General features: G+C 32.2%; 5 protein-coding genes across 5 annotated transcripts; 3 read left to right on the top strand and 2 right to left on the bottom strand.

The window, feature by feature from the left end:
* Positions 1–359: 359 nt before the first annotated feature.
* On the bottom strand, positions 360–11704 carry LOC116771245 (centrosomal protein of 162 kDa). Its single transcript, XM_032663045.2, has 5 exons — positions 11228–11704; positions 4246–4798; positions 3379–3894; positions 3098–3309; positions 360–1872 (listed from the first exon to the last, which is right to left on the bottom strand). The coding sequence occupies exons 1-5, from the start codon at positions 11600–11602 to the stop codon at positions 1660–1662; spliced, it is 1869 nt and encodes a 622-aa protein (XP_032518936.2). The 5' UTR covers positions 11603–11704; the 3' UTR covers positions 360–1659.
* LOC116771246 (carboxypeptidase B-like) lies at positions 5388–11205 on the top strand. The gene is made up of 9 exons (XM_032663046.2): positions 5388–5547; positions 8107–8367; positions 8451–8642; positions 9154–9287; positions 9758–9918; positions 9988–10122; positions 10300–10396; positions 10618–10764; positions 10850–11205. Exons 1-9 carry the CDS (start codon positions 5460–5462, stop codon positions 11087–11089), a joined length of 1455 nt encoding a protein of 484 aa, XP_032518937.2. The 5' UTR covers positions 5388–5459; the 3' UTR covers positions 11090–11205.
* A 540-nt stretch (positions 11705–12244) lies between the features above and the next one.
* On the top strand, positions 12245–20763 carry LOC116771176 (pre-mRNA-processing factor 6). Its single transcript, XM_061523126.1, has 17 exons — positions 12245–12433; positions 12515–12574; positions 12717–12840; positions 12990–13120; positions 13674–13933; positions 14254–14514; positions 14759–14952; positions 15349–15619; positions 15790–15926; positions 16164–16241; positions 16678–16894; positions 17221–17384; positions 17603–17779; positions 18036–18169; positions 18831–18981; positions 19678–19788; positions 20067–20763. Exons 1-17 carry the CDS (start codon positions 12339–12341, stop codon positions 20289–20291), a joined length of 2790 nt encoding a protein of 929 aa, XP_061379110.1. The 5' UTR covers positions 12245–12338; the 3' UTR covers positions 20292–20763.
* Positions 20764–20955: 192 nt separating this feature from the next.
* Positions 20956–22951, top strand: LOC116771384 (uncharacterized). The gene is made up of 2 exons (XM_061523127.1): positions 20956–22308; positions 22618–22951. Exons 1-2 carry the CDS (start codon positions 21080–21082, stop codon positions 22853–22855), a joined length of 1467 nt encoding a protein of 488 aa, XP_061379111.1. The 5' UTR covers positions 20956–21079; the 3' UTR covers positions 22856–22951.
* Position 22952: 1 nt separating this feature from the next.
* LOC116771383 (early boundary activity protein 1-like) lies at positions 22953–24891 on the bottom strand. The gene is made up of 6 exons (XM_032663227.2): positions 24759–24891; positions 24438–24604; positions 23761–24321; positions 23570–23682; positions 23307–23450; positions 22953–23231 (listed from the first exon to the last, which is right to left on the bottom strand). The coding sequence occupies exons 1-6, from the start codon at positions 24889–24891 to the stop codon at positions 23096–23098; spliced, it is 1254 nt and encodes a 417-aa protein (XP_032519118.2). The 3' UTR covers positions 22953–23095.
* Positions 24892–26582: the final 1691 nt, after the last annotated feature.

The following is a 26582-nucleotide window of genomic DNA, read 5'->3' as shown; positions in this document are numbered from 1 at the left end:
CCGTTAGGATTTATGTACAACGCAGATGTTCGTAAATGGGAAAAACAAATATATTATTCTTTGCTTTATTTTGTACACGAGAATACCATTAAATCACAGTAATTGAGCAATAATTTTAATGTCTTACTGCATTTGCTTTTAGTGTATTTTACTTATAGATTTTCCTCTTATTCTTGTGAGATTGAACCTGGTGGAATCTTGTATTTCGTACTTAGCGCGTGCATACCAACCCTTTAATGATACTCTTAGAATATATTATAACGGATCGACTTACATACCGGTCGGCGAATGAGAATACGGCTGATGACCCTGATCGACGCAAAACAAACAAATATGGCGCTTAAAATAAAACACATTCGTAGCCCAAATAGCTTTATTAAGGCACAACATTAAATTCACATATGTATTTAATTCAATACTAAGTACGCTTAAATTAAATATCACTTCTTATAATTTGACTAGATATTTTTTCTGTCCAGGCACTTGTTATTTTATAGTTGCTGTAATAGCATTCGTTAAGAAAAAAAATATTTAATAAACAATCACAGTTCGTTGAACTACAAAAATATTCATCGATATTTTAATCTTAAAGACACGATAACGTATGGCGTTTAGATAAATGAACTAAATTTATTTGTCACTCTTAACGAATGTCGATTCGGTAATGACTTAATAGTTTTTAAACGCATTTTTTCCCTGTCACGTGATAATAACGACTTTACTTGAATTACCAAAGTTCACAAACCTTTAGGAATTCCTTATATGGACATAATTCATTGTTAAAAGTTCGAGGAACTTTCGATAAATGATGATTTGAATTCAAAAATTATAAATTTACGGTTCAATGCTCATATAAACGAAATGACGGTACAACATAACAAGTAATTATCGAGAGAATTAAAAATATTTATACCTTACCTTGCAAACATAATTAATATATATATAAATTTTATTTATTTGAATACAAAAACAGACGTAACATTCTCAATATATGGCTATAAATCGACAATGTTTTATAAAAATGAATTTGTAAGACATTTGAGTTAGAGATACCGCGTATTTACAGCTGCGCGATGCGAACAGAATGCTACGACGGATAACGAGAAAATGTCAACTTTCAAAACGTGTTGTTAACACAAAGTAATAAAATAGAACAGAGTTACTAATAGGTAGTTCCTTAGAAACATCAGTCCGTAATTAATTTGAAATGTATTTAAACTTAAGATATTAGGCCGACGCACGCTAAGTTTCATATTTGTCAATTTAAAAATATGTAAATGTCGAGCATTCAAGAATTGTTATCACCGGTCGATTCCCGAAAACAGCAAAAAAAACGTGCACTTAGAACAATAGAAGAAAACTTGCTACATCGAAAAACAGTCGCGGGCTGAGTCACATTAAAACTATCACATAATTAAATTGTCACTTAGAAAAGTCGAAACAAATTTTGATAGATAGAGAGGAGCTTGGACGGTGGAGGTAAGTGTTTAAAGCGCGTTAGATCGGGGCCCTTAAAGCTACAGCCGAGTGACAAGTCTCACCCATTGTTGAAGCACTATTGAAGCTGCTCTCCCTGCAACGCGATGGACCCGGCGCCCGCTCGAACAATCCGTGGAACGCTGAGAGGTTTCGTTTTTGATAAACGAATACCTTCAAGTTCTACGAGCGTATGTGTTTGATGTTGTTATCACCGCCAGCGTTGACGTCATTATGGCCGCTGTTGGATCTGAGCAGTTTGTCCTCCGCTGCCCTGACCCGGTCCTGGAGTATTTCAACTGTTCTGTTCAGGAGTTTTATTTCTTCTTGCAGCGGATACAGTTGCATGTTCATCTGCATCAACTCCTTCTCATGGGCCAGTTGTAACGTGTGAAGCTATAGAGGAATTAGGTTATATTGTAGCTAAAGGGAACCTTCTATTTTTTTTGTTAAAATAAATAAAATATATTTAGGTATTATAATATATTGGAAGTCGGCTGTTTTTTGTGGCTTTGTATAGATGCAGGCAATATTTTTGTCAGTTTTCAATTAAAAAAATACCCACAAAGGTTTCAACACTGAGTCATATCTTTATATGGAAATATGTAAATATATTTTTGGTATTGGAATTAATCAAAATATTAAATGTTTCTTATACTTAAGATATACACAAGTTAAAGTATAAGATGTAGTCCCTCGAGGAATACAAGAGACCGTTTAAACTCTACAATCAGCTGTGAGGACATTCACTAATAAAAGTCTGTGCAATCTCTACAAATTAACTGAGCGCGCTAATAAGACAGACCACAAAGTAATATATAAAAACAATCTAGTCCATATAACAAAAGCTTCTTTCACTCATTAAAATTAGGTAATTTAAATTAAAAGAAAAAATTACATAGCGTAGGTACGCTGCGTAATTTTTTCTCATCAATGCTTTACAAATTATTTGTGGTTATAAATATACCACGTAAACGAAATTAATTTAATTCAAATGCATTAATATATATATTAATATTTAGCTGAAATGTCTTAAAAACAATAGATTAAATTTAGTTGCTGTAGTACCATTCCTCAAGGAGACCAGGCTGATGATGCTGAATATTATCAATTAGTTCAGCGAATGACAGTTAAGAGTGCTCCTGAAAATTTTTCAATCTACCAAACTCAAACAAATTCTTTTCTGTTATTACTAAATAAAAACAATTTCCCAAGCAACAATACGATAGACCGGTAACAAAGTTCATCACTATTCATGGATGAAGCCTTACCTTCGGATGGACAAATTGTACTCGAACATTAAAGAGGTAGTTGTGGAAAGCGTGCAATACTATTTAAATGAATTTAAATGAAACTAGTATTTTTCGGATAAACTACGCGTGATTTATTTCTGTAAAGAACTACATACTCCCGACGTTTCGGTTACTTTTCAGCAACCGTGACCACTGGAAGACGAGATGACATCTCGTATTATGTAGTTTTAAAATAATAAAATCCGCGTAGTGTATCCGAAATTTATTAATTCCATTTAAATGAATAAAACTCGAGAAAGTCTTACATCTCATTAGAATGCAACACTAAACATTCTGATGAGATGAGATGAGATGTTTGTAATACATACGTCCTGAATTCTTTTCTTCTTCAACAGTATGAGGTCCTCGTTAGTTCTCTTCAACGACGAGAGCAGACCGGATCTTTCCTCCTTGTATATTTCTTTCTCCTTCTTAATTTGAGACAATTCAGCTTCCATTTCCGTGTTCACTCTTGACAGTATATTCTCCGTCGACTTCGCCTGCTTACAGCCCTTCTTTTGTGGATTCAGATGTATCAAAACTGTAACAAGACATGTTAGTATAAAAATAATTTTATGATTGATTTTACTTGTAAATTATTTTTTGTCACCTTCTTTTTCTTTATGCAAGTTTCTCAAATTCTTTCTCAATTCCTCTGTCTCTCTGTTGATTTTGGATATTGTCCGCTGTTTCGCCGTGAGTTCGGCTTGCAGGCCCTTGATAGTCGCTACCAGATAGCTGTCTTCTTTCAGCTTATTGAATATGAGAGCCGAGTTCTGTGTTAGCCGGCTAACCGCTGACGTTGCCCTATCCGTTTTAAACACGGTCTGCGTACAGACACTGGTCTGCGGTCTCATAACTGTTTGGACAGCCACATGCTTCATATTCTGTCTGTTGATTTTGTTTTTCAGGTCGTTATTAACCTTCCTGTCATCCATCAGCTGTCGTTCAACATCGATGATGTGACTCTCGTACTTTTGCTTCATATCACCAAACTTCTCTTGGAGGGTCATTAGAATGCTCTGAAAATGATTTTCTTTATCTTTCAATTCTTGCTCCAGCCTAGCTATTCTTTCTTCCAATAACTTTTTTTTATTGTCTTCGACGGAAGATGATTTTGATGCAACTGAGAATGTAATAAGTTAATTAATTAATTGTAACAAAACTATCGTCGCTTCTCTACAATGATATATTCTCTGAGACTTACAAACCCGGATACTAACAAAAGTTGTGCTACTTATTGTGTTAATTAATTCTTTGCTAGGACATATTTAAATTAATCAACTTTTCGGATATGACTCGCGTGTTTTTTTAAATTTCATCCGACGTTTTGCTATTACTTTTCCCCTGGTGACGTATCGTGCTCATTTTATAAAAATATAATTGTATATAAATAATAACACCCTTCCCATCGGCACTGTGAATGTAAATATTTATTTACATTTACCTTCACAGTGATATATAATTGCATCATTACCTATCAAAGCCGACACCGAGTCCGGATGCTTTCTTTTCAGAATCATTTCCATTTCTTTAACTTGTCTTTGCAAATCTTGTATTACAATGCCGTCTTTATCGCGCTGTATCGCCAACTGTCTTCTATCATCCTTCGCCTTATTTAATTCAGCTAAATGACAGTTTTCTTTCTGTTTCATTGTTTTTAATTCAGTGTTTTTATTTTCATATTCCTTAGACAGTCTCTGTATGAATCTTTCACATTCGGCTATTTTTAAATCCACCACATACTTTTCCTCGTTTACTTGTTCTAGTTTGTTACGAAGCTGTTTGTTGTCCTCGTTCAGTTTGACATTCAATAGTTCTAAACTTTTAACCCTCTCGATTGTGTCTTTCAATTCTTCTAAAACGGTATCGTTTTTTGTATTAGGGTTTTTTTTCGTTGAGCTCGTCGCTAATCTTGTAACTTTCACATCATCTTTTTTCTTAGAATCTATAACTCCAGCGGAGAAAGGTCTAGATTTAGTTTTTCGTCTCGTTTCCTCTTTGTTGGTATGTTTAAAATTTTGATTGCTCTAAAAACGATAACTGAGCATAAAGAAAATGTATATAGATTATTTAATTCTAGCTAAAACAAAAAACAGATAATATAAAATGTTCGTATTGGTTAAGATCCAGCCGAGAACGTGTTTACCGTAAACACGATTTGTCATTATTATAAAATAACTGCAACTCGAGAGGCAATGACCGGTCACGGCGCGGCGCCAGATACGACCAAGAAGGTTGTCGTTCAAGTTCTTCGAGGAATATTACAGAACAAATCTCGGCTTAGAGAAAAATTTACAAAAAAAAAAGTCTTTAAATTAAACTAATATTTTTCGAAATACTTCGCAGCAACCGTGATCAGGGGCAGACGAGATTTATACATTCTATCTAACATTGCAAAGCTTTGTACTTAAAATAATCCTTTCTTAATTCATTGATCTCTTCACTGGCGTGTTTGCGATATATTCAACTAATTATGCGATTGTATTTGACAGCATTATTTAGAATAACACTGTATAGTATGACATAACGTTCGTCATTTATCAGCATCATTGTGAATTAGTGTGATTCATTGGATTAGTACTGAATGCAGTTAGATTAAAGTTGATCGTATTGTGGTCGGTTCGTAGTGAGGTAAGTGCATCTTCTAACAGTGTCACCGGCGGATAATGGTCTGGCGGCTCAGTAGCCATGGCAAAGCTCTGGTGGACGGTCGTGTGCCTCCTCGCATCCTTGGAGCTCTGCACTCCGCTTATAAACGAATTGCAACCGGGTAAAGGTATGGATATCATATATTTTTAATTTATTTTAATTTATTACTCTCAAATCGTTTTTTTTATTTAACAGTAAAGTTATATTTTCGTTAAGGAGTTCGCTGGTTTTATGCCTATGTTATTTCTTATTAAATTATATAAAACAATAATAGGTTTGCAAATTTTTTATAGTTTTCCTGTTATGTAGACAACATTTATTTTAAAAATTATGTTACGGAAAGAGAAAATTTTACATATATAAATCTAAGCTATATTTTTTCTACTGAGCCCTACTCGTTATTTTCAAGTTCTCTTTAATTTTTCAAGGATTTTAAATTTTTGTAACGGAAACCCACATACATACAAGTTACTTAAAAAGAAATCATGCTTAAAGTTGTTCGAGAATTTCCCTACCATCCAAGGAAAGTCGCGTAAAAACCCTAACGAGTTATGCTGAAGATAAATCTTAATAATTATTAATGATTTCAAATAATTACTAATAAATATAAAAGCAAACGAACGCACGAATGTTAAAAATGGTTGTTTACGTGTTATTGTTTATGATGCTCTTGAAAAAATATTTATTTTGAAATAAACTTGCTTCCAAAAACATATTACAAAATCAGCAAAGAATAATAATAATAATGTAATATATTTGATGAATCTACAAAAAAAATAAATAGATATTACCAAAAACAAAAGAAAAAACACTTATCTACAACGAAAATCATATTCGATTCTTGACTGAATCCTTATCAGAAAAATTTTACATCAAAACAATTTTAAATAAATAATAATAAGAAAATCTGTAATATTAATTAAAAATATTTGAAAGTTACATTGTTTAAGCTGATTTACTATTCGGGCTGATGAATGAGGAAAATTAGCTTTCCGGATATCAACTCACCTTCGGAATACGTGAGCTAAATAAACACATTAATATTGTACGGACATAGGATATAGGAATAAATACATTGTGTTAATATTTGTTATTGATGACACTTTGATTTCAATTCAACCTTATTGGTCGGCTTTAAAAAAAAAACAACATTTCTAATGCAATAAAAAAATAATTTCAGAAACTATCATTACCGTAATTCTCATATTTTATACGCGGATAAATTATTTAATTTTTTTAAATTTTTATATATTTTTTTTTTTTTCATACATCTATACTTCAAAATCTTCGTTCAAAATTTTCGTTGATAGAATTCTTCGGACTTTTTATTTTATTCGTAAATCAGTTATAAAAAAAATAACTTATGATTTATTTATAATTTAATAGATACCAACAAAAACCTCTAGTAATCCTTCGTAATCACGTGTGTTTCGAGACTTAAAAAAATAGGTAATATAATTACCGAAGTACTGGCTGATAATATTTTTTTAGCGTTTCGTTCAATATCTCCATTTAAACTTTAATAATACACTTCAAACTACGAAATTATATTTCTGTAATTGTTGGATATGTATAAAATATAAACGAATAGAAATCAAATAAACTATAATTAAATTAATATCTACATTTATTTAATAGAATTCGGTTCATAGTTTCTTTAATTTTAGTTGCTGTTACTGATATATGTGTCAATTAAAATGCGTCGTTAGTGTCGTGACACGTGACTCGCTAAATGACTTTCTCCGGGCGACACTTGGTCACCTGTTCACATTTATTCTTTCTCGTAGCTAACGGTATACCGGTCTTCGCTTTTACAAATTTAAAACGATGTAATATAAACGAAATTTTATCTAAGTATGTCTGTTAGGAATAAAATTAACGGGTAATATATATGTATATATAAATGTTCATGTGAATTTGAAGGAAAAATGTTAACGTCTTAAAATCTTTCAGCGATTCGTATTAATTGAAAAATATTCTATATTAATATTACATTATTATGGTTTCTTAATACAAACGCGTTTCTTATAATTAACCAGAACTAGGAGAGGAGACCTTACACTTTAACAAATGCTTGTTAAAATTAATGTTAAAATATTACACATAACTTATACATTTACAAAAAGTTTTAAATTGATTATTTTACGATACCTCTATCAGCCACATTAAAGAGTTAATATTTTTTTTTAATTTACTACAAATCTTTTAAACCCGATATAACCCGATCTTTTCAATCAAAATAATAATTTTATAAAAATACGCCTTTTTAAAATAATTTTCCAGATAAAATTAAAAAAAAAATCTCACTCGACAAAAGGACCATATATATTTCCAGAATTTTATTCAAAAAACGACACCAAGTTTATAAAGTTCTCTATGTACGTTTTCCAGTACAATGCTGTATAATAGATATATTTTATTTAAATTAATTATATAAAGCTACAGAACAATAAGTATCATATCATCAACATTTATCTTTTCAAATGCAATTTACATAGACACATCCTGACACGTAACGTGCTGCTCAACCCGACACAATTGAAAACATAGTTGTAATTACATATAATTATTCACATTTAGCATAATTGCTCATGCAAAGTTGGCGCATTCTGTTTTCTGGAACTTAAACAATGTTGTAGGTGGTATTGAACGTAAATAGATTTAATAGATTCGCTTGAATTTCTAGAATGGCCCAAACGTCAATCAGTAAGACAACCTCAGGACGAGCTAGACAACCCTGATGTCACAACGGTTATAGCTGATACAACGGTAGGAGATGTAGTAGATATACCCGAAGATGTACAAGAAGATGTTGAAGAGAACATTCAAACAAAAGCTATAGATGTAGAAGACTCCAAAGTAGATTACTCCGGAGCACAACTGTGGAAAGTGGCGACTGATAAGAACGGAGTAAGAGTACTGTTAGGTAGATTGCGTCGCAGAAATCGTAAGTATCCCAATAAAATATCACGAACGAATTCTTGGAAAGAAAGATTAAAATAAATAATCTTTTTTCTATAATACTATCAGTCATTTCGACGTGGTCGGGGAACCAAACGTACATCGATGTCCTTGTGAAACCCGACGCCGTACAGAACGTTACACGGATATTCAAGAGAGAGAACATTACTTTTGACGTCATTATCGAGGACCTACAAAGGAGAATCAATGAAGAAAACCCTCCGCTCGATGAGAACGAAATTGAGCTACAGGACAGACGAGGTAATGTCAAGTTCATAGGACATAGGACGCCATAAAAACAATCAAAGATAACCCCCAACATATTATTCCAAGTATTTATGTGGTTTTGTTACAGCAAGATCTTACAATTTTTGGCGTTACAGGGCCACCCGATTAGGTGTGATAAAAGCCTTCATGGGCTACAGCTCTCTTAAACTTCCAATGGAGTTTTGGCCATATGCCAACTGGGGTTCGTTGTTGATTCGATATCAACAGTTTTATAGCCATCATAATCGTGTTAAACCCCTTGTTTTGTTAACTATTTGTTTTGGGGGATATTTTTTGTGAAGGTTGCATAGGTCTTCTGTGTTGTGACTAAAAATAGTGCTAAATCTAAAGGGTCCCGACGTTTCTAATTCAGTAACAATAATTTTAACTTTATAGTTATAAGTTAATATTCATAGATTAGGATGGGATTGTTTATTAGTTAATAAAGACTGTGAATAAAATATTGAATAAATAATATTAGTAATATTTTTTTTCTATTTAACAGGTCATCGTATGACATGGAAACAATATCACAGATTGGAAGACATTCACGGCTTTATGGATTATTTAGCCAAAACGTATCCCAAGATCGTGAGTGTGAACTCAATAGGAAAATCCTATGAAGGAAGAGACCTTAAAGTGAGGAAATAAATTATACTATTTATCTTTAATATATTCTTGTCATTTTTTATTCTTGTATATGGTTCTTTTTTCTATATTGCATGTATATTTTATATTTATTCCTCGTATACCATGGACATGTTACATCAAAAGAAACTCATTTATACCAAAAAAAAAAAACATTTCAAAACAGAGGAACATATAATAATTTCCTAGTGAAAATTAAAATTGACAATAAGGACTATTAAGGATATATGAGATAAAATGGAGTTTAGAATTTTTTTGGGTATTTTTATTAGAAAATTATTTCTACGTATGCTTATTCCAAATTAGCATCGTCACTTACGGAGAGTTAATGGTTTTTCATTCACAAATCCTCGCTCCTTATAGCAGAAACTTAGGTTATTGAATCAGACACAGGAAATAGGGATGTAGTGCAAAGTTGTAGGATAAGCAGACCACCCAAATATAACACATAATTTTTACAGGTTCTCCGTATATCAGATGGCAAGCCTTCAAATAAGGCGGTTTTTATCGACGGTGGTATACACGCTAGGGAATGGATCAGCCCGGCTACGGTTACATACTTCATCAACCAAATAGCTGAAAACTTCGACGAAGAATCCGATGACATAAGGGATATTGATTGGTAATTAAATTTCTTTAAAATATATTTTAAATTATCTGTATCATCTAAATGTATTCTATATTTTTAAAGGTATTTCTTGCCTGTTGTCAATCCTGATGGATACGAATACACGCATATCAAAGATCGTTTGTGGAGAAAAAATAGAAAGCCGGCAATTTACGGTGTGAGACAGTGTGTCGGGACTGATTTGAACAGAAATTTCGGGTATGGTACTTTAAATTATACTATATACGGGTAATATCATTATTTACCAACTGTGCGACAATAATTGGTAGTCTTTGTATTCTTAATGAGCACTGCCAACATTGAAAAACCAATTAAATAATGATAAAAAAAAATTACATGTAAAAAGTGACTCTTCTTAACTAATAATTTTTTTAGTTATCGTTGGGGTGGTAAAGGTTCCTCGAGTAATCCCTGCAGTGAAATATATAGAGGAAGTAGAGCTTTCTCTGAACCAGAATCCAGAGCAGTATCGGTATGAAAAATATATATTTCCAGCATTTTACTAATAACACTTTTAATTGGAAAGAAATGTAAATAAACTATATAACTAAAAAAACAAACAAATGCTTTTTCGACTTGGTTATAGCATCAAAGCCTCTTTTGTTGGTTAAGTCTGAATGCTTTAGTCCTTTTGCTTCAAAAGTTTATACATTTTGTGTAAGACTTTTTCTAATTACTATATGATATATCCAGGAATTCATCAAAACAAGTGCAGCTAATTTCTCAGCATACCTGACATACCACAGTTATGGTCAATATTTATTATATCCTTGGGGATATGACAACGCAGTCCCACCAGATCATAAAGAATTAGATCTTGTCGGCAAAAATATAGCAGCGGTAAGCTCATATGACAAAAGTACTATGAAAAGCCAATTTATCATGTTGTATGAAGAATATACCTATAATATTTAAATATTTTCAGGCTATTCAAGCGACTGGAGGCTCTAAATATTCTGTTGGGTCGTCTAGTGGCCTCCTTTATCCCGCTTCAGGTGGTTCAGATGACTGGGCCAAAGGCCAGGGCATTAAATATGCATACACAATTGAACTTAGCGATACTGGCCGCCATGGATTTGTTTTGCCGACAACCTTCATTGAGCCAGTAGCAAGGGAATCATTGTCAGGCTTAAGAGTGCTTGCAGCCCAATTAAGAAAGAACTAAGCATGACTTTATGTTTAAGTTAAAATAGGTTGTGATATCATTTTTGATTTTTTTTTTATAAAAATATATTTATTATGACACTAATTAAAGATTTATAAATTATAAGAACTATGAAATTAGTTTTATTTAATTTCTTACCTTGGCAACTGTATTTTTATTCTCATTCTGAATATTTTCACTTGGTTTTGTGACTTTAATTTTTGGGATACTTCCTGGATCAGTGTGTGGATAAAAGCCGTTCGAGACAGTAGCAATAGGGCTACTTTTTAATAAATTCTCAGTCTCATTAGATATGTCCTCAGCTCTTCTTAAAATCAACTCTACATCTTCAACATCTTCACCAATTTCAGTATCTTTATTTTTTGGATCTGATAGCTTTTTAATCTCATTAAAAATCATTTTTATTTCTTCGTCATCGTCTTTGTACGCTTCACAAGTCTTTTCGTAAAATAGGAACTCATTTGTGCTATTCTCGTTAGAGATTTCTTCGTTAATTTTTTTCATTTCTGCCATACTTTAAAAAAAAAGAAGCGACTTTTTCTTTAACTAGTATAAGCGATTTTCAAAGCTTTCATAAAGTTTTCTTTATTTATTTTAAATTAGAAGTTGCTAGGCAACAACATTTCAAGGTTTTTCCCTAGTTCGGAAACTTGTACAAAGAAATTTTATTATTACCATTTCTTTAAAAAGATGAAATATTATTCCATACTTTTAAAACTATTACATTCCTTATTTTGAAAAAAAATTGCGGTTACATTCAAATACAAAAGAAATCTATAATTGCAATTTTTAAGGTACGTAATGTTCTTTTAAAGTTTAACAAAACTGTTTTGAAATTAATGTCTTAGGTTATTCTTTGGAATTTCTAAGGTGAACTTGGTTATTATATTATCTAAATAATAATATTTATAAGCGTGCAGAAATACAAAGTTCCTTATATTTTCCCACGTTGTGAAATATTTTTCTTAGCAATTTTTTTTATGCTTATCCAATTTTATGAACTACAAATATAGAACTATGATAAAACACGAGCAGCTGATATGAAATAACACTTAAATATATGGCAAGCTTGGTTCGTATATATAGTTTATGAAGAGTATCCGATTAAATATAATTAATGAACTAAATTTAAGCTTCAATTTGACACTGACGTTTAAGACTAATGTTGTTGTTGATGAGATTTTATAAATTTCTAATAAAAAGAAATTAATATATTTTCAGTATAAGTTTCTTATTTTAATTAAACATTATGTCAGTTCCTCCGCAAGCATTTGTAAACAAAAACAAAAAACATTTTCTTGGTATTCCGGCACCTCTTGGTTATGTGGCTGGTGTTGGTAGAGGGTACGGATCTATATACATTCAAGTGCTGTATTCGTTTCAATTAATTATATTCTTAATATAATACTTGCTTTTTATTTTCAGAGCTACAGGTTTTACTACTAGATCAGATATTGGACCCGCCAGAGACGCCAATGACGTATCGTAAGTTTTATAGTTAGTGTAATTGTACCATATACCATAATAATCAACAATTTATCGTGTTGACTTCATAAAATCGTTTGGTATTGGTCTGTAATATATTTATTATTCTATGTAGGATATTCCACAAATTCGTTTGTTTTAGTGATGATCGTCATGCACCCCCAGCAGCCAAGCGAAAAAAAACTGAAGAGGAAGACGATGATGAAGACTTGAATGACTCTAATTATGACGAATTTTCAGGTTATAGTGGCTCTCTCTTTTCAAAGGTACTTTCAAATACACAGTGAAACATTTTTTTCAATATATAATCTTATTTCTTTAATTACGTATCTACTTCCAAGTGCACTCTATTTTATTTGGACTAATATAACAAATTATTAAGAATAATTTAATTGTAAAATGTTAATTTACCTAGGATCCATATGACAAAGATGATGCAGAGGCAGATGCTATATATGAGTCAATTGATAAACGAATGGATGAAAAAAGAAAAGAGTATAGAGAGAAGAGACTTAAAGAGGATTTGGAGAGATATCGCCAAGAGAGGCAAGTTTTATACTAAATTTAGCACATCACAGCTAGCTCAAACACTTCATAATAATTAATAAAACAACCTATTTTTCTTATGATTCTCTACATAAAACAAATTGTTGTGTTTTATTACTCTTCCTGTGAAAGAAACCTTCTTTCAACTAGTTTTTCATGTGAACATTGGAATTGTACTTAGAGAGAAATGTTTTAACTTTAAAGTGTGATAATAAAATAGATATGATTACCAATTACAAGAGACATGGATAGTCTGTGTTATATGACTCCATCCTATGGGGACTACCTGGAATTCCAGGATAAATTACTGCCTATGTCTTTCTGATCTCCAAGCTACATTACTATAAAGTTCAATCAAAATCTGTTAAGTCATTTTTATATGACAGAGCAACAAACACATGTATATCCTCTAACTTTCCATTTAATAATAACAATGAATAAATACACATTATAGATGTGTTAATTAATTTAAAAAAAGATGTGTTGATTGCAATCAGACAAAAATGTTAGCTAAATTAAGCTTCTCACTTCTCTTATAAGCCAAACTTTTCAGACCCAAAATACAACAACAGTTTTCTGATCTCAAACGTGAATTGAAAATGGTGTCGGAGGATGAATGGGCTGCTATACCGGAAGTTGGTGACGCGAGGAACAGGAAGCAAAGGAATCCAAGAGCTGAGAAATTTACTCCTTTACCAGATAGTGTGTTGTCAAGGAATCTGGGTGGAGAGTCTAGTTCAACAATTGATCCCAGCTCAGGCTTAGCTTCTATGATGCCGGGGGTTATGACACCTGGGATGCTGACACCTTCAGGTAACCATAAAGACAAATACAGAATAATTACTTATATAGAATAAAAATAGTAATAATTGTAGTGTTGTCTGTCATACAATTTCTAATCTTGTATAAAGAAATTGTATAAAAAAGGTGGCTTTTTAAACTGTCCATTAATTAATTAATTTACGATACAATATTGTATTGATTATTATATTTATAGAAATACAAATTAACAATTTCATGCATCTCTAACTTTAATTAATTGGATGGATAGCTATAATTGGATGTTCCGACTTGTTTGATAATATGAATATTATAGGAAATTAGTGTTATAAGACAGAATGTTTTATTTCTAGGTGATCTCGATCTACGTAAGATAGGTCAAGCGAGGAACACTTTAATGACGGTGAAATTGTCACAAGTCTCCGACTCTGTGAGCGGTCAGACAGTGGTTGACCCTAAAGGTTACTTAACTGACTTACAGTCCATGATACCTACTTATGGCGGTGACATTAATGATATCAAAAAGGCCAGGCTGCTCCTCAAGTCGGTGAGGGAAACCAATCCTAACCATCCACCAGCTTGGATTGCTAGTGCTAGATTAGAAGAAGTTACTGGTGAGTTTAAGACTATCACAACGTTTTTTTGTATGTACATAAAGGCTATTTACTGGTCTATCTAATAGTGTCACACAATATAATCTTAAAATTACTTATAATTTGTTTTATTTTAAGTAAATAGTCAATTTTTACACTTAAATATGTATATTAAAAACACAGTTATAGTTTATAAATGAAAAAAATCAATATAAACCAAGATATTATTTCTTCCGACATGTAAATGGCTTAATATTTGACATAGGTAAAATCCAGTCAGCCCGCAACCTCATAATGAAGGGTTGTGAGGTTAACCCCAGCAGTGAAGAGCTCTGGTTGGAAGCGGCTCGTCTACAACCACCGGATACAGCTCGGGCGGTTATAGCTCACGCCGCCCGCAACCTGCCTCATAGTGTACGAGTTTGGGTGAAGGCGGCTGAACTGGAACAGGAACCAAAGGTAATACAGGATATTATAGGATAATGTTTTTTAAACATAATATATGCAGCTCATGTTAGTTATCAGTTAGCTATATACACTTCAAGATGCTCAAATGGTGTTTCCCTTATTCTCCATATGTAACATAAGCTGGTCTATACTACATATATAATAATTTTGACCTGATACGATCAACATCTAATTGAGATCATTTCTCTGATTTAAATAATGTGTCAATGATGGGATTATGTCTTCTAACACAGAAATCCTTTGCCATAGGAAAAAAAAAACTTTTTTTTTTAGTTTATATTAGGAACAGAACATATATATGATAATCCTTGCTAAATACTATAGTAGTATAGTAAAATAGTGAATGTTGTCTGAGATATGTTATTAATTTTAATTCTTTTCTTCCAGGCTAAACGTCGTGTTTACAGAAAGGCGTTGGAGCATATACCGAATTCAGTGCGTTTGTGGAAAGCGGCCGTCGAATTGGAGAACCCTGAAGATGCTAGGATCCTGCTTTCAAGGGCCGTGGAGTGTTGTCCGACGAGTGTAGAACTATGGCTGGCTCTGGCTAGACTGGAAACATATGAAAATGCAAGAAAAGTACTTAATAAGGCACGTGAAAATATTCCCACCGATAGACAGATCTGGGTAACAGCTGCTAAACTTGAAGAGGCTCAAGGTGAGTCAAATATATGTCCGTTTAATAAATACGTAATGAAATTATCTTGTGATTGTTTTTAATGTCTAGTTTACAAAAAAAAATAGTTTTCGCTTCTGCAAAAAGGTTTATAGAAGAATTATTTATATTCATCATCATGAAATAATTATTTCAGTTTTTTTTTGTTACAGGCAACACTCATATGGTAGAAAAGATTATAGACCGTGCCATAACGTCGCTTAGTGCTAATGGCGTTGAAATAAACAGAGAGCATTGGTTCAAAGAGGCGATGGAGGCTGAGAAATCTGGAGCAGTTCATACGTGTCAGGTAGTTACTCTAACACAATTTTATATAATGTTACTTTATGCCACTTTAAATAAAATGACTCATTTTTTATTCAATTTTTTGAGGTGTTGCCTATATATATTTTTTATAATTTGGTTCATTAAAACAATATATATATATATATATATATATATTTATTTATTTAATAATTTTACATTGTATAATATTTTTGACGTCGTTTTATTTTATATTATTTAATTTCGTTATATATGTTTTCAGGCGATAATTCGTTCGGTGATCGGTCACGGCATTGAACCAGAGGATCAAAAACATACTTGGATGGAGGATGCTGATGCTGTGAGTAATATATATAAGGGAGCAGATCGTTATCATTTTATTGGAATCTCTCTAAATAATATCAATATATAAAAGCATGTAATTAGGTACAATGACTTGTAAAAGAATTTTTAAATTGATCGAAAATATTGTCTGAATGAAAATTTTAATTCTTCTAAATCAATACAATATGCAGATTACGTGTGAATTAATAGCGAGGATACGCAGATTAAATATAATTCCTATTCTCTCAGATAACATTTACATACGACAAATTGCCTTATTAACAAAAAAAAACAGTGTTACTGTTTATATCATCTGTATGAGTAAGATGTTAATAATAAAAAAAATCGGAAAGACCCTACAATTAACAAATACATATAAATACCATTTATACTAATTGTCTATTACAAAAAATAATAATAATAATACGATGAATACATTTTTTATTCCTCAGTGCGCCAACGAAGGTGCGTACGAGTGTGCCCGGGCGGTGTATGGGTACGCGCTATCAGTTTTCCCCTCGAAGAAGTCCATCTGGCTGAGAGCCGCCTACCTCGAGAAGCAGCATGGTACGAGGGCGACGTTAGAGGCTCTGTTACAGAGGGCGGTCGCTCACTGTCCCAAGAGCGAAGTCCTATGGCTCATGGGGGCGAAGTCCAAGTGGCTAGCGGGTGAGCATTTTTATACCAATTAGAAATTTTGAATTCCCACTCCGGTTAGGCCATATATTAATAAAGCGCGGGTTCTGTACCATTTTCTGAAACCCTTTGATTGGCTGAAGATTCTTCAGTAAATTTCATTATAAATAGAAACCCTCTATATAATTCCACGTGTGTTTTAACATCAAGAAATGAATATGTTTGAATGAATGAATTTTTCAGTGATTCCTTAGTCTTAAGCAGTAATTATTCCAAGAGGCATACATTGAATTATGCTCTTGCCATTTAACTTGTTAAATCACAGTTTTGATTACACAATATTTTTTTTTTAATTCCAGGTGACGTGAGAGCGGCTAGACAGATCCTGTCGTTAGCTTTCCAAGCCAATCCTAACTCGGAGGAGATCTGGCTGGCCGCTGTCAAACTGGAGAGCGAGAACAAAGAATATGATCGAGCCAGGAGGTTGTTGGAGAAAGCCAGAGCGTCCGCACCCACACCTAGGGTGAGATCACCTATTAATTTCATTATTATTAACCGACTTAATATAATGTAGGTTCTGTATTAAATTTTTATTTACGTCATCCAATATATAAAATTTAATTCATCATTCTCAATATAAACTATTGATTTTATTCAGTAATTTTTTTATATATTGTAAGTAGTTTTTTTTTCTTTAATTTATTAATAATCAAGAGACTAATCAAATATTTTTCTTTCCAGGTCATGATAAAATCAGCAAAACTAGAATGGGCTTTGAACAAATTAGACGTAGCCCTGAACCTGTTGTCTGAAGCTATCACAATATTTGGGGATTACGCGAAGCTACACATGATGAAAGGACAGATAGAGGAGCAGATGGGGAGAGATAGTGACGCACACAACACATACACGCAAGGGGTATTGATATACACATATATATAAGATATATTATATATATTAATAAATATATATGTAGGTATTATCTTATATCGCTTAACATGAAGCTTATATAGACAAAATAATATTAATATTTTTTTTTAATGTGAATATCTTAACTTTTATTCAACTATATGTAAAATCAAACAGTCGTATATTTAATTAGTCGTAGTCGTAAAATTTAATTTAGGCATTTTGTGAATTAACAAAAAAAATAATGAAGAATTTATAATTTCAGTTGAAGAAGTGCGCTACCAGTGTCCCTATGTGGATACTACTGTCGAGATTGGAAGAAAAACTCAAACACGTCACCAAAGCCAGATCTGTGTTGGAGAAGGCGCGTCTCAGGAATCAGAAGAACGCCGAGTTATGGTAATACTATACAATAGGTATAATGTTGTAGTATAGAATAGACAATAACTTCATTGAAGCGCTGAGACAATGTCAGGATTTATAGACACTGTTAAAAATTTTATTTATATTTAAATCTTACCTATAAATAGGAATTTTGCATGTGTGTCTAATGTATGCATGTGTGGGTTTTTGTCGTTTAATATGAGAAATAATATCCTGTGGACTGAATTTTGTATTAAAGTATGTTAATTTTGTAATAATATATAGCTATTTCACAAACAAAATATACCGCCTAGTTAAGAATAGTAAATTAATATCATTTTTATTTAACCATTAAAACTCTTTACGGGTTTAAAAATTCGGAATCTGGCAATACACAGTAAAATTAATGACAGTAATAAAAGAAGGAGTAAAAACTATAAGCAGTCGTAGCTATTATAAAAATACGTAATTTTACATACGCCTCTGGTATTGGATGAATTCTGTAAAACCTTTGTCTTAAAAAAAAAGCTGATAGATTTTTTTATAATGTTATTTTAGTAACGTCAATGAAGTATTGTAATAAAAATCAAATTGAAATTCAAATAGTTTATATGTAACGAAATACTTACAAACACTTCCAGGACGTCGAAGGAATTAAAACAGATGTTAAGAATACATAATGTTAATATGTTTGAAGGTTGGAGAGTGTTCGCCTGGAACAGCGAGCTGGTTGTGTGGAGGCGGCCGGCTCGTTGTTGGCGAAGGCGCTCCAGGAGTGTCCTACGGCCGGCAGACTGTGGGCCCTCGCCGTCTTCATGGAGCCCCGCCCGCAGAGGAAGACTAAGAGTGTGAGTATACACACACACACATACATAAAGACTTAAACACACAAAATACAAACACTTAATAGTCTCTCACACACACATGCACACGCCCATAAATGTAAGGCCCTAACACATCCGCATTTTTATCATTTCAGTACTTCATAGTAATATAATATATTATATATGCAAAATTTTGTGTGAATGTATGTATGTAGGCATGTTCGTTGTTCCTTCACGCAAAAACTGTTTAACGTATTTCTACGAAACTTTACAAAAGTGTAGCTTTAAAATTAGATTAACATATGAGCTCTAAATCATCCCAATATTCCGTGTACTACCAGCTCATAACATTTGTATTTCATTTAAAGTCACGCGGCACACACTATAGATGTCAACGACAGTTAATACCATGGTTTATATTTTTTACATTCCTCTGAACGTTATTCAGACGTCCATTTGCGCGGAGTCATTAGCAAAAAAATAATGTAAATTTAAATGACTATTCAAATAAGGAACTTAAAAAGTTAATTGGTGTAATGAGATCTAGGACTTTCGCCAGTATTCATTTAAATGAAAATAATGTATTCGGATTACTGCGCGTATTTTGTTATTTTTAAAAACTATGCAGGAGTATTCCATTTTTAAAAATAATAGAATACGCGTAGTAATCCGATAATATTAGTTTCATTTCAAATTGGTATATGTATGTTTTTTTTTCAGGTGGACGCCCTGAAGAAATGTGAACACGACGCTCACGTCCTGCTGGCGGTGTCACAGCTGTTCTGGACGGAGAGGAAATTAAATAAATGCAGAGAATGGTTCAACAGAACTGTTAGTGTATAAAATTAATACTTATATTCATCACAAATAGATTCGACTGAATTATAGATTTTTTTTTATTATTTATAATTAACTTAATAAAATATGTTCATTCAATACAACTTACGATCACAAATTTTCTTTAATATTCCCAAATACATTAATAGAATATAATTTTTTTTTGTTGTGTAACCAAAATAAATTTACCTACTAACAAAAAATTTTAAACATATTTACAAATATCTTATTGTTATTTCTTTTTTAATCTGTTAAATATATTTGGTATACAGGTGAAAATCGACCCGGATCTCGGTGACGCTTGGGCTTACTTCTACAAATTCGAATTGCACCACGGCAACGAACAGCAACAGGAAGACGTGAAGAACAGGTGCAAGGCCGCCGAACCCCACCACGGAGAGAACTGGTGCAAGGTCTCCAAAGACATAGCCAACTGGTGTTACAATACAGAACAGATATTGTTACTGGTGGCTAAGAATCTACCCGTGCCCACGTAGAATTGTATACAGACAATTTAAAATAAGAACCGTTCAAAAATATTAATTAGTTTAAAATAAAGTTAACCTGTGTTTTGATTAATGTTCTACAATATTAAATTTGAATTTTTTACCCATTACCCATACTGTTGTATAGATTTAAAGTATAATGAGTGAAAGAATTATGATTATAATCCTTGTCAAGATGGAAAAAAAAATAGTGGAAAATTACTAATGAAAGCAGTTTGAAATTTAATGATAGTTATTTTAGATCACTAGGATTTAAATACAGAATATTTTTTTTATTCTATGGCTTCATTCGCGCGGGAAACGTTGAATATTTTGCAAATGTCATGATACAGAGGTTTATTGTAAGTCTATATTATCTGACATCACTATTCTATAAGTGAAATATAGTTTTTTAACAAAACATTATATTTTTATTCCTGATGTAAACTTTTTTTATAAATAAACATTGAAAATATGAGTTTTATTTAACCTTTTTATATTAAAAGGTTAAGATCCAATTACAGAATTACACATTACACCAGTGGCGTATCATATTTTGGAAGTTTAATTCGTATTGTGTAGTGTAAACACGGTTTGCATATAAAAGTTCTATAAATAATGGTAGAGCGTGTTTGAATTAACTGGCGTCGTGCCAGACGTGGGTCGCGCGCTAAATAGCTTCACGGATTTTTCATTTCTTTTCGCTCCAGAAACGAAAGTCGTGTAACTGAAACAGTTATGCTCGATATATATAAAGTATAGTGATATTGTATTACGTTTAGTGTTATTGTGCTGTGAAAATGTCTCCCAAATGTCCAGTTCTACCGTTGCAAGAACTTAGTTTATCTTTAGTAGCTAGACAATTGATTCATTCACTGTCTCGTGTGATAACAGAGGAGGATGTGGCGCTGCCTTTCGCGATGGTGTCCTCTTACTACGAAATCATGGGCGCAACGAATGATATATTTCAGGATCTTCTAAATTTAATATTGAGCTCAGAATATCTAGATCCTTCCATCAGATATTATTCTATGAAGTTGCTATTAAAAGAAAATGTCAAAAGCTTAGCGACGGGCATCTTTCCTTGTCAGTATTACAGAAAGATCCTTGAACTAATTTCTGAGCAAGGACGACATCTGCACTCTCTCAACCTTAAAGGCGTTTGGGTAAAAGACGAGCAGTTAAATCTATTGTATGATATAATAAAAAATCTTAAACATTTAACTGCGCTTAACATACCGTACACAGCTAATGACGAAGTGCTCAAATTTATCGGTGAAAATAACAAAGTTCTAAAACTGCTGGACGTATCTGGTGAAACCGATATAACTGAGATCGGTATCGATGCAATGCTGTCAGGTAATCCACAGCTGACTCAGAGTTTAACTGTCATCAATATTGGAATGTACGGCGAGGAAAACATCGACCATACCGATGTAGCACTTTTTATACGATATCTACCAAACCTCACGAATCTAGGAAGTTATTCGTATGTCGGTAAAGCTTTGTACTACGTACATAACAACGACTGTCCTCCCGGCTTTAAAACAAAGTTACAGTATGTGCACGACATAGAAACCAATATGAGGACAATGAAAGCTATAGTCACGTTATGTCCTTTAATAGAAACAATTTATTTAGAACATCCAGAACCGGGTGTTTTACAAATGTTAAAAGATTTGAATAATATGAATAAAATTAAATTAAACAAATTCCAATGCCACGAACTCCACCAGTTGTTGGATAAGATTGGATATAAAATTGTCACGCTTATGCTGTCAGGTTCACTGGGTTCTTTTAATTTCACGAGAATAGCAGAAACTTGTCAGAATTTGGAAAGTATAGAAATTTACTCGATACAGACAGCAACACACGAAGAGGAGGTGCCATTTAATAAGCTTGAACATATAGAAATAATTCAAGGAAATCTTTCAACTTCATGTTTAAGATACCTCATGACTGGCAGTCCAAAACTAAAAAAAATCATTATCGGAGATGAAATTAAGTTAGATGACCAAGACATGGCGCGGTAAGTTGTTCGATTATTAAAAAAATGTTGACTGAAAAGTTAGAATGTAAAAATACAGAGTATATAAACTTGATCCTTCAGAACTAGATTGTTCTTTTAGCTAATTAATTTTATATAATTACTCAAACAACAACCAAATAGTAGGTGTTTGGTTGTTGCTTATGTTATATGCGCCAGTTTATTTGATTGTTGATAAATATTTAATTGAGAGTAAAATAATTGTGTATTTTAACATTACTCTTGGCATTGAAAATGTGAAATTCAAAAAATGGTAAAATACTTTATTAATTATGTATTTATTTTTTATAGGATGATACGTAGGTACAAATTCGATAATTTAGAAGGAATCTGGTTTCCAAACGCGCCTCGTCTCACACGTGATACAGTGGAACTTTTAATGGAGAGCTGTCCGAAGCTGCAAAGCCTTGGACAGTTGAGTGGTTGGAGGTTCACCCCTGATGATATGATGCTTATGAGAGCCATTATCGCAAGCACTAACACGGACCTAGTGCTGTTGCCGCTGGGAATATTCCAGCAGGGAAATTAAATTGTACGAAATAAATATATAATGTTTATTTATTGTATGGTTTTAGTATAGACTAGGTATTTTAATAAGAAGAAAACGAATTTAAAATTATAAAAAGTTTTATTTTATTTTAATAGATCCAAAATAATACAAATAGCAACTTAAATGAGAATTAATGGTACCGCCACATCGTATACATGTCCTTTGGTGATTCATACAAACAAACAGTTTCAAACTTATAAATATGTAGTTACAACAATTCTAAGAAACCTCCTTGTGAGTTTCTTCTCTTGCATTTATAGCTGGAGGTAGATTTTCTTGATCTTTAATTTTTTTGTTCTTTGTCCTTGATTTGTACATTTTACATTCATCCGCGCATTTTGTTGTTATAATGCTCCTGAAACAAATAATAATAATAATATGTTTCCTTTTACGATGCAAAAATTTTCAATTATTTAGCGCTTAGTATTACCTAACCAAGTTTTCTTTAACTTTAAACTTCGATGTTATTTCAAGAATAATGTCGGATACAATTTTTGGGTCGAGACACATTTTTGCGGGTTTATTTTGAAAGGCCGGAGACCGTTTTCCCGTCAATGAGTGTGTTGCTAGTATCCTAAAAATAAAATATACTAAAATTTCTGCTTGGATTGTTAATGATTAGACAAATTATGAATTATAGTAAAATTATTGTTGATACCACAAATTGTATAAGTAAAATGTAATAGCCCTTACCTTCTTGGAAATGTCGCTAGCAACAAGGTTCTTGTGGCTATGGTGTAAGATTTCCAATTCACCTTTCTGTATTTGTCTTTATGTATTAATGTTTTACCACTGCCTATTGGGATCTGTAAAAAAAATTGTATCCATTCAATTGACAGTTAGACAAACAGAACAAATTAACATAATTTAAATGATTTTTTTACCCATTCGTTTTCATTATTCGGCGACTGTTTTTCTCGAGAGTTGTCTGATATGACTCGAGCCTTGCTGTATTTATTTGTAATTAGGACGTTATCATCCGAACGATTTAAATCCTCACTTTGGTTATCTTCGCTGTGTTCGCTTTCATATGAAGGAATATTGGATTTTTCGTGCGTTGTGATATCTTTGAAACTGTTTATTTCTGTATTATTTCCTGTTTCGGGTTTCAAATCATTCAACAATCTAAATAGTTCTTCAAAACTTGCTTTAATATCTAAGAGATCTTTTACATTTATACTAAGGGTTTCCGTTTTAACTTCTTTAGATGGGGAGGGGTTTTTTCTTGTGGAATCAGGTAAGGATTTATTGTGTACAAACTCTTTGTACTTTCTCTTACGACTCGAGTTATGGCTCCTATTGTTTTCATTTATCTGACGTTCTTTTAAAACATTTACAACCGCATTTGGTCTATGTACAGGTACTAAAGCCTTTTTACTATTTCCTTTCCTAGAATAACGACGGATATATTGTTCCATCTTCATAGTCTTCGATTGTATTTCCTCCTAGAACAAAACATCGATACATGTCGAATATGAGGAATAATTTAACAAGTATAAATAAAAAAAAATTTAAGTGCAGTAAGGGCCTTAAATTATTTTTCATACATTATAGTCCATACTTTATCAGAATCTTCCGATGACGAAGAACTTTTGTCCGTTGGTTCCCAAGACGAACCACTTGGCGAATAATCCTCCTCGACCTCATCTTCGGGAACACTCTTCACTGGCACTGAACCGCTCTCATTATTAGACTGCCTATTCTGATCCGAAATATTATGTTGCTGAACTGTAATATTACACTTTAAATTTTTCCCGCGCTTTTTCCCATACAGCAATATAAAAAAAACTATCAATCGATTCATATAAGACCTTATTGGAGTATGCTTAATGTGGAATTTAAATTTAATAACAATAAATACGTTATGTTCACGTGGACTTACATTCCGTTATAGTGACTTTGTCGTCTTCCTGGTTCGGTGTCACAACTACCTTCATATCTTCACTCACTTTGATTACTTCTTGCATTCGTCTACTAGTACTCCAATCCGCTAACAGCCATTTCTCAATTTTCATTTTCGAACTCATTGAAACAACACTGATCACTATCGCTCACTGTATGTGACTAATGTAAGCTGTGCATTACCCGGGACTCAGGTAAAAGATTCATTGCACCCTTACTGCAGTCATTATTGCAGCCCCCGCCCATCCCTTCCGGAACAATACGGATTCGCTAACCGCCTCGGCGCCAACAAAAAATTAGACCTTTTTGCAAACCGTTTCTAAGTAAGAGATTTATTTGTGAATAGAATAGAGTATGCTCATTGTGTTTACCTATCGTAAAACTTGTTAAGCAGAACTTCCATGAAGAAATAAAATTCTAACTAAGAATTTACTCATAGTTAAGTTATTTGATTGTTTAAAAATTCATATCAGAATAAGTATCTGTAAATAAGTCCCAATAAAATTACATGTTTATAAGTTTAAATAGACCTATACATTTTAACCTATTATAATTGCTTTTACAAGCATTTTAAAGCACAATACAATCGAAAGAAGTGATTATCTTTATAACATATATATCTAACAATTATACCTTTAACTGGAGAAACATTCGTTACCTGTTGTTTTAATCTACTTAAATAAAACTAATATTTCGGATTTACTACGCATTTTTTATTATTTTCAAATAATATTCCAGGCGTTTCGGTTATTTTACAACAAATGACCACGAACAGACGAGATGAAAATGTCTGCTAACTAACGAAAACGTCGCGTCGGGAGTATGTAATTTTAAACAATAATAATCGCGTAGTAAATCCGAAAATATTAGTTTTATTTAAATGAATACTAGCGAAACTCCTAAATCTCATTTTTAATCCACGTTGATTTCTAAAACAAAAATACATTGATCAACTCATTTATAACATTATACATAACTAACTTTATTGCGTTTTACCATTAGAATTGAAGTTAAAATACTTTTAGTATTCATTATGAAAATATCATAACTAATTTTAAATACTTAAAGAAAAACTATAAAATGAATGCAGTGGATATTAAATAATTCGTCTCTCAGCTGTGGTGTGTGTTATCGTCTACATATTTTATATGTCTACATATTTTATATATTTCGGCTACCCGTCTGCTTGTGATCATGATAGCTGTAAAGTGTAAAGAACCGAAACTCCGAAACTATGTACCTAGTTAAAATAATAAAAAAAAAACTCGAAAATATTAGTTTCATTTAAATGAGTACCTACATGAGAGATCTTAGATATTATTGTCTACGTAAATTAAATTATCTAATCGTTTATTATATTTCAATGAAGCTAAATTTATTTTAGGGAAAAATATTGTGATTTACTATACTTTCATGACTAAGTAAAATATTGAGGTATACCTAGGTATTATTCAAACTAATATCCTATTAAATTTAAATACCAATACAAACTTTAGTCGTATCATGATTAAAGTCAAAATATAAACTAAATAGTCGTTATTTCTATGAATATAATAATGCGACTAGTTCCTATGTATTAATCTCATTACTATTTCGACGGCTATTGTATTAGTACGTTATCCATTTAGATAAAAATGTGGTAACCATTACCAAAAGAATTCGACGAAAAACTTCCTTAAGTAGGATAAGGGAAATTTAAAAACCTTGAAGATTAATTTTTAGGATTATTTTTTTTAAATTATTATGTTAAAAAATGTATATCCTTAATTATTCTATCTATGTCGTTTTACCCCCAGTCACTGAG

This window comes from Danaus plexippus, chromosome 17, assembly GCF_018135715.1.
Source record: "Danaus plexippus chromosome 17, MEX_DaPlex, whole genome shotgun sequence".
Lineage (NCBI taxonomy): Eukaryota > Metazoa > Arthropoda > Insecta > Lepidoptera > Nymphalidae > Danaus > Danaus plexippus.
This window is presented reverse-complemented; position numbering and strand designations above follow the sequence as displayed.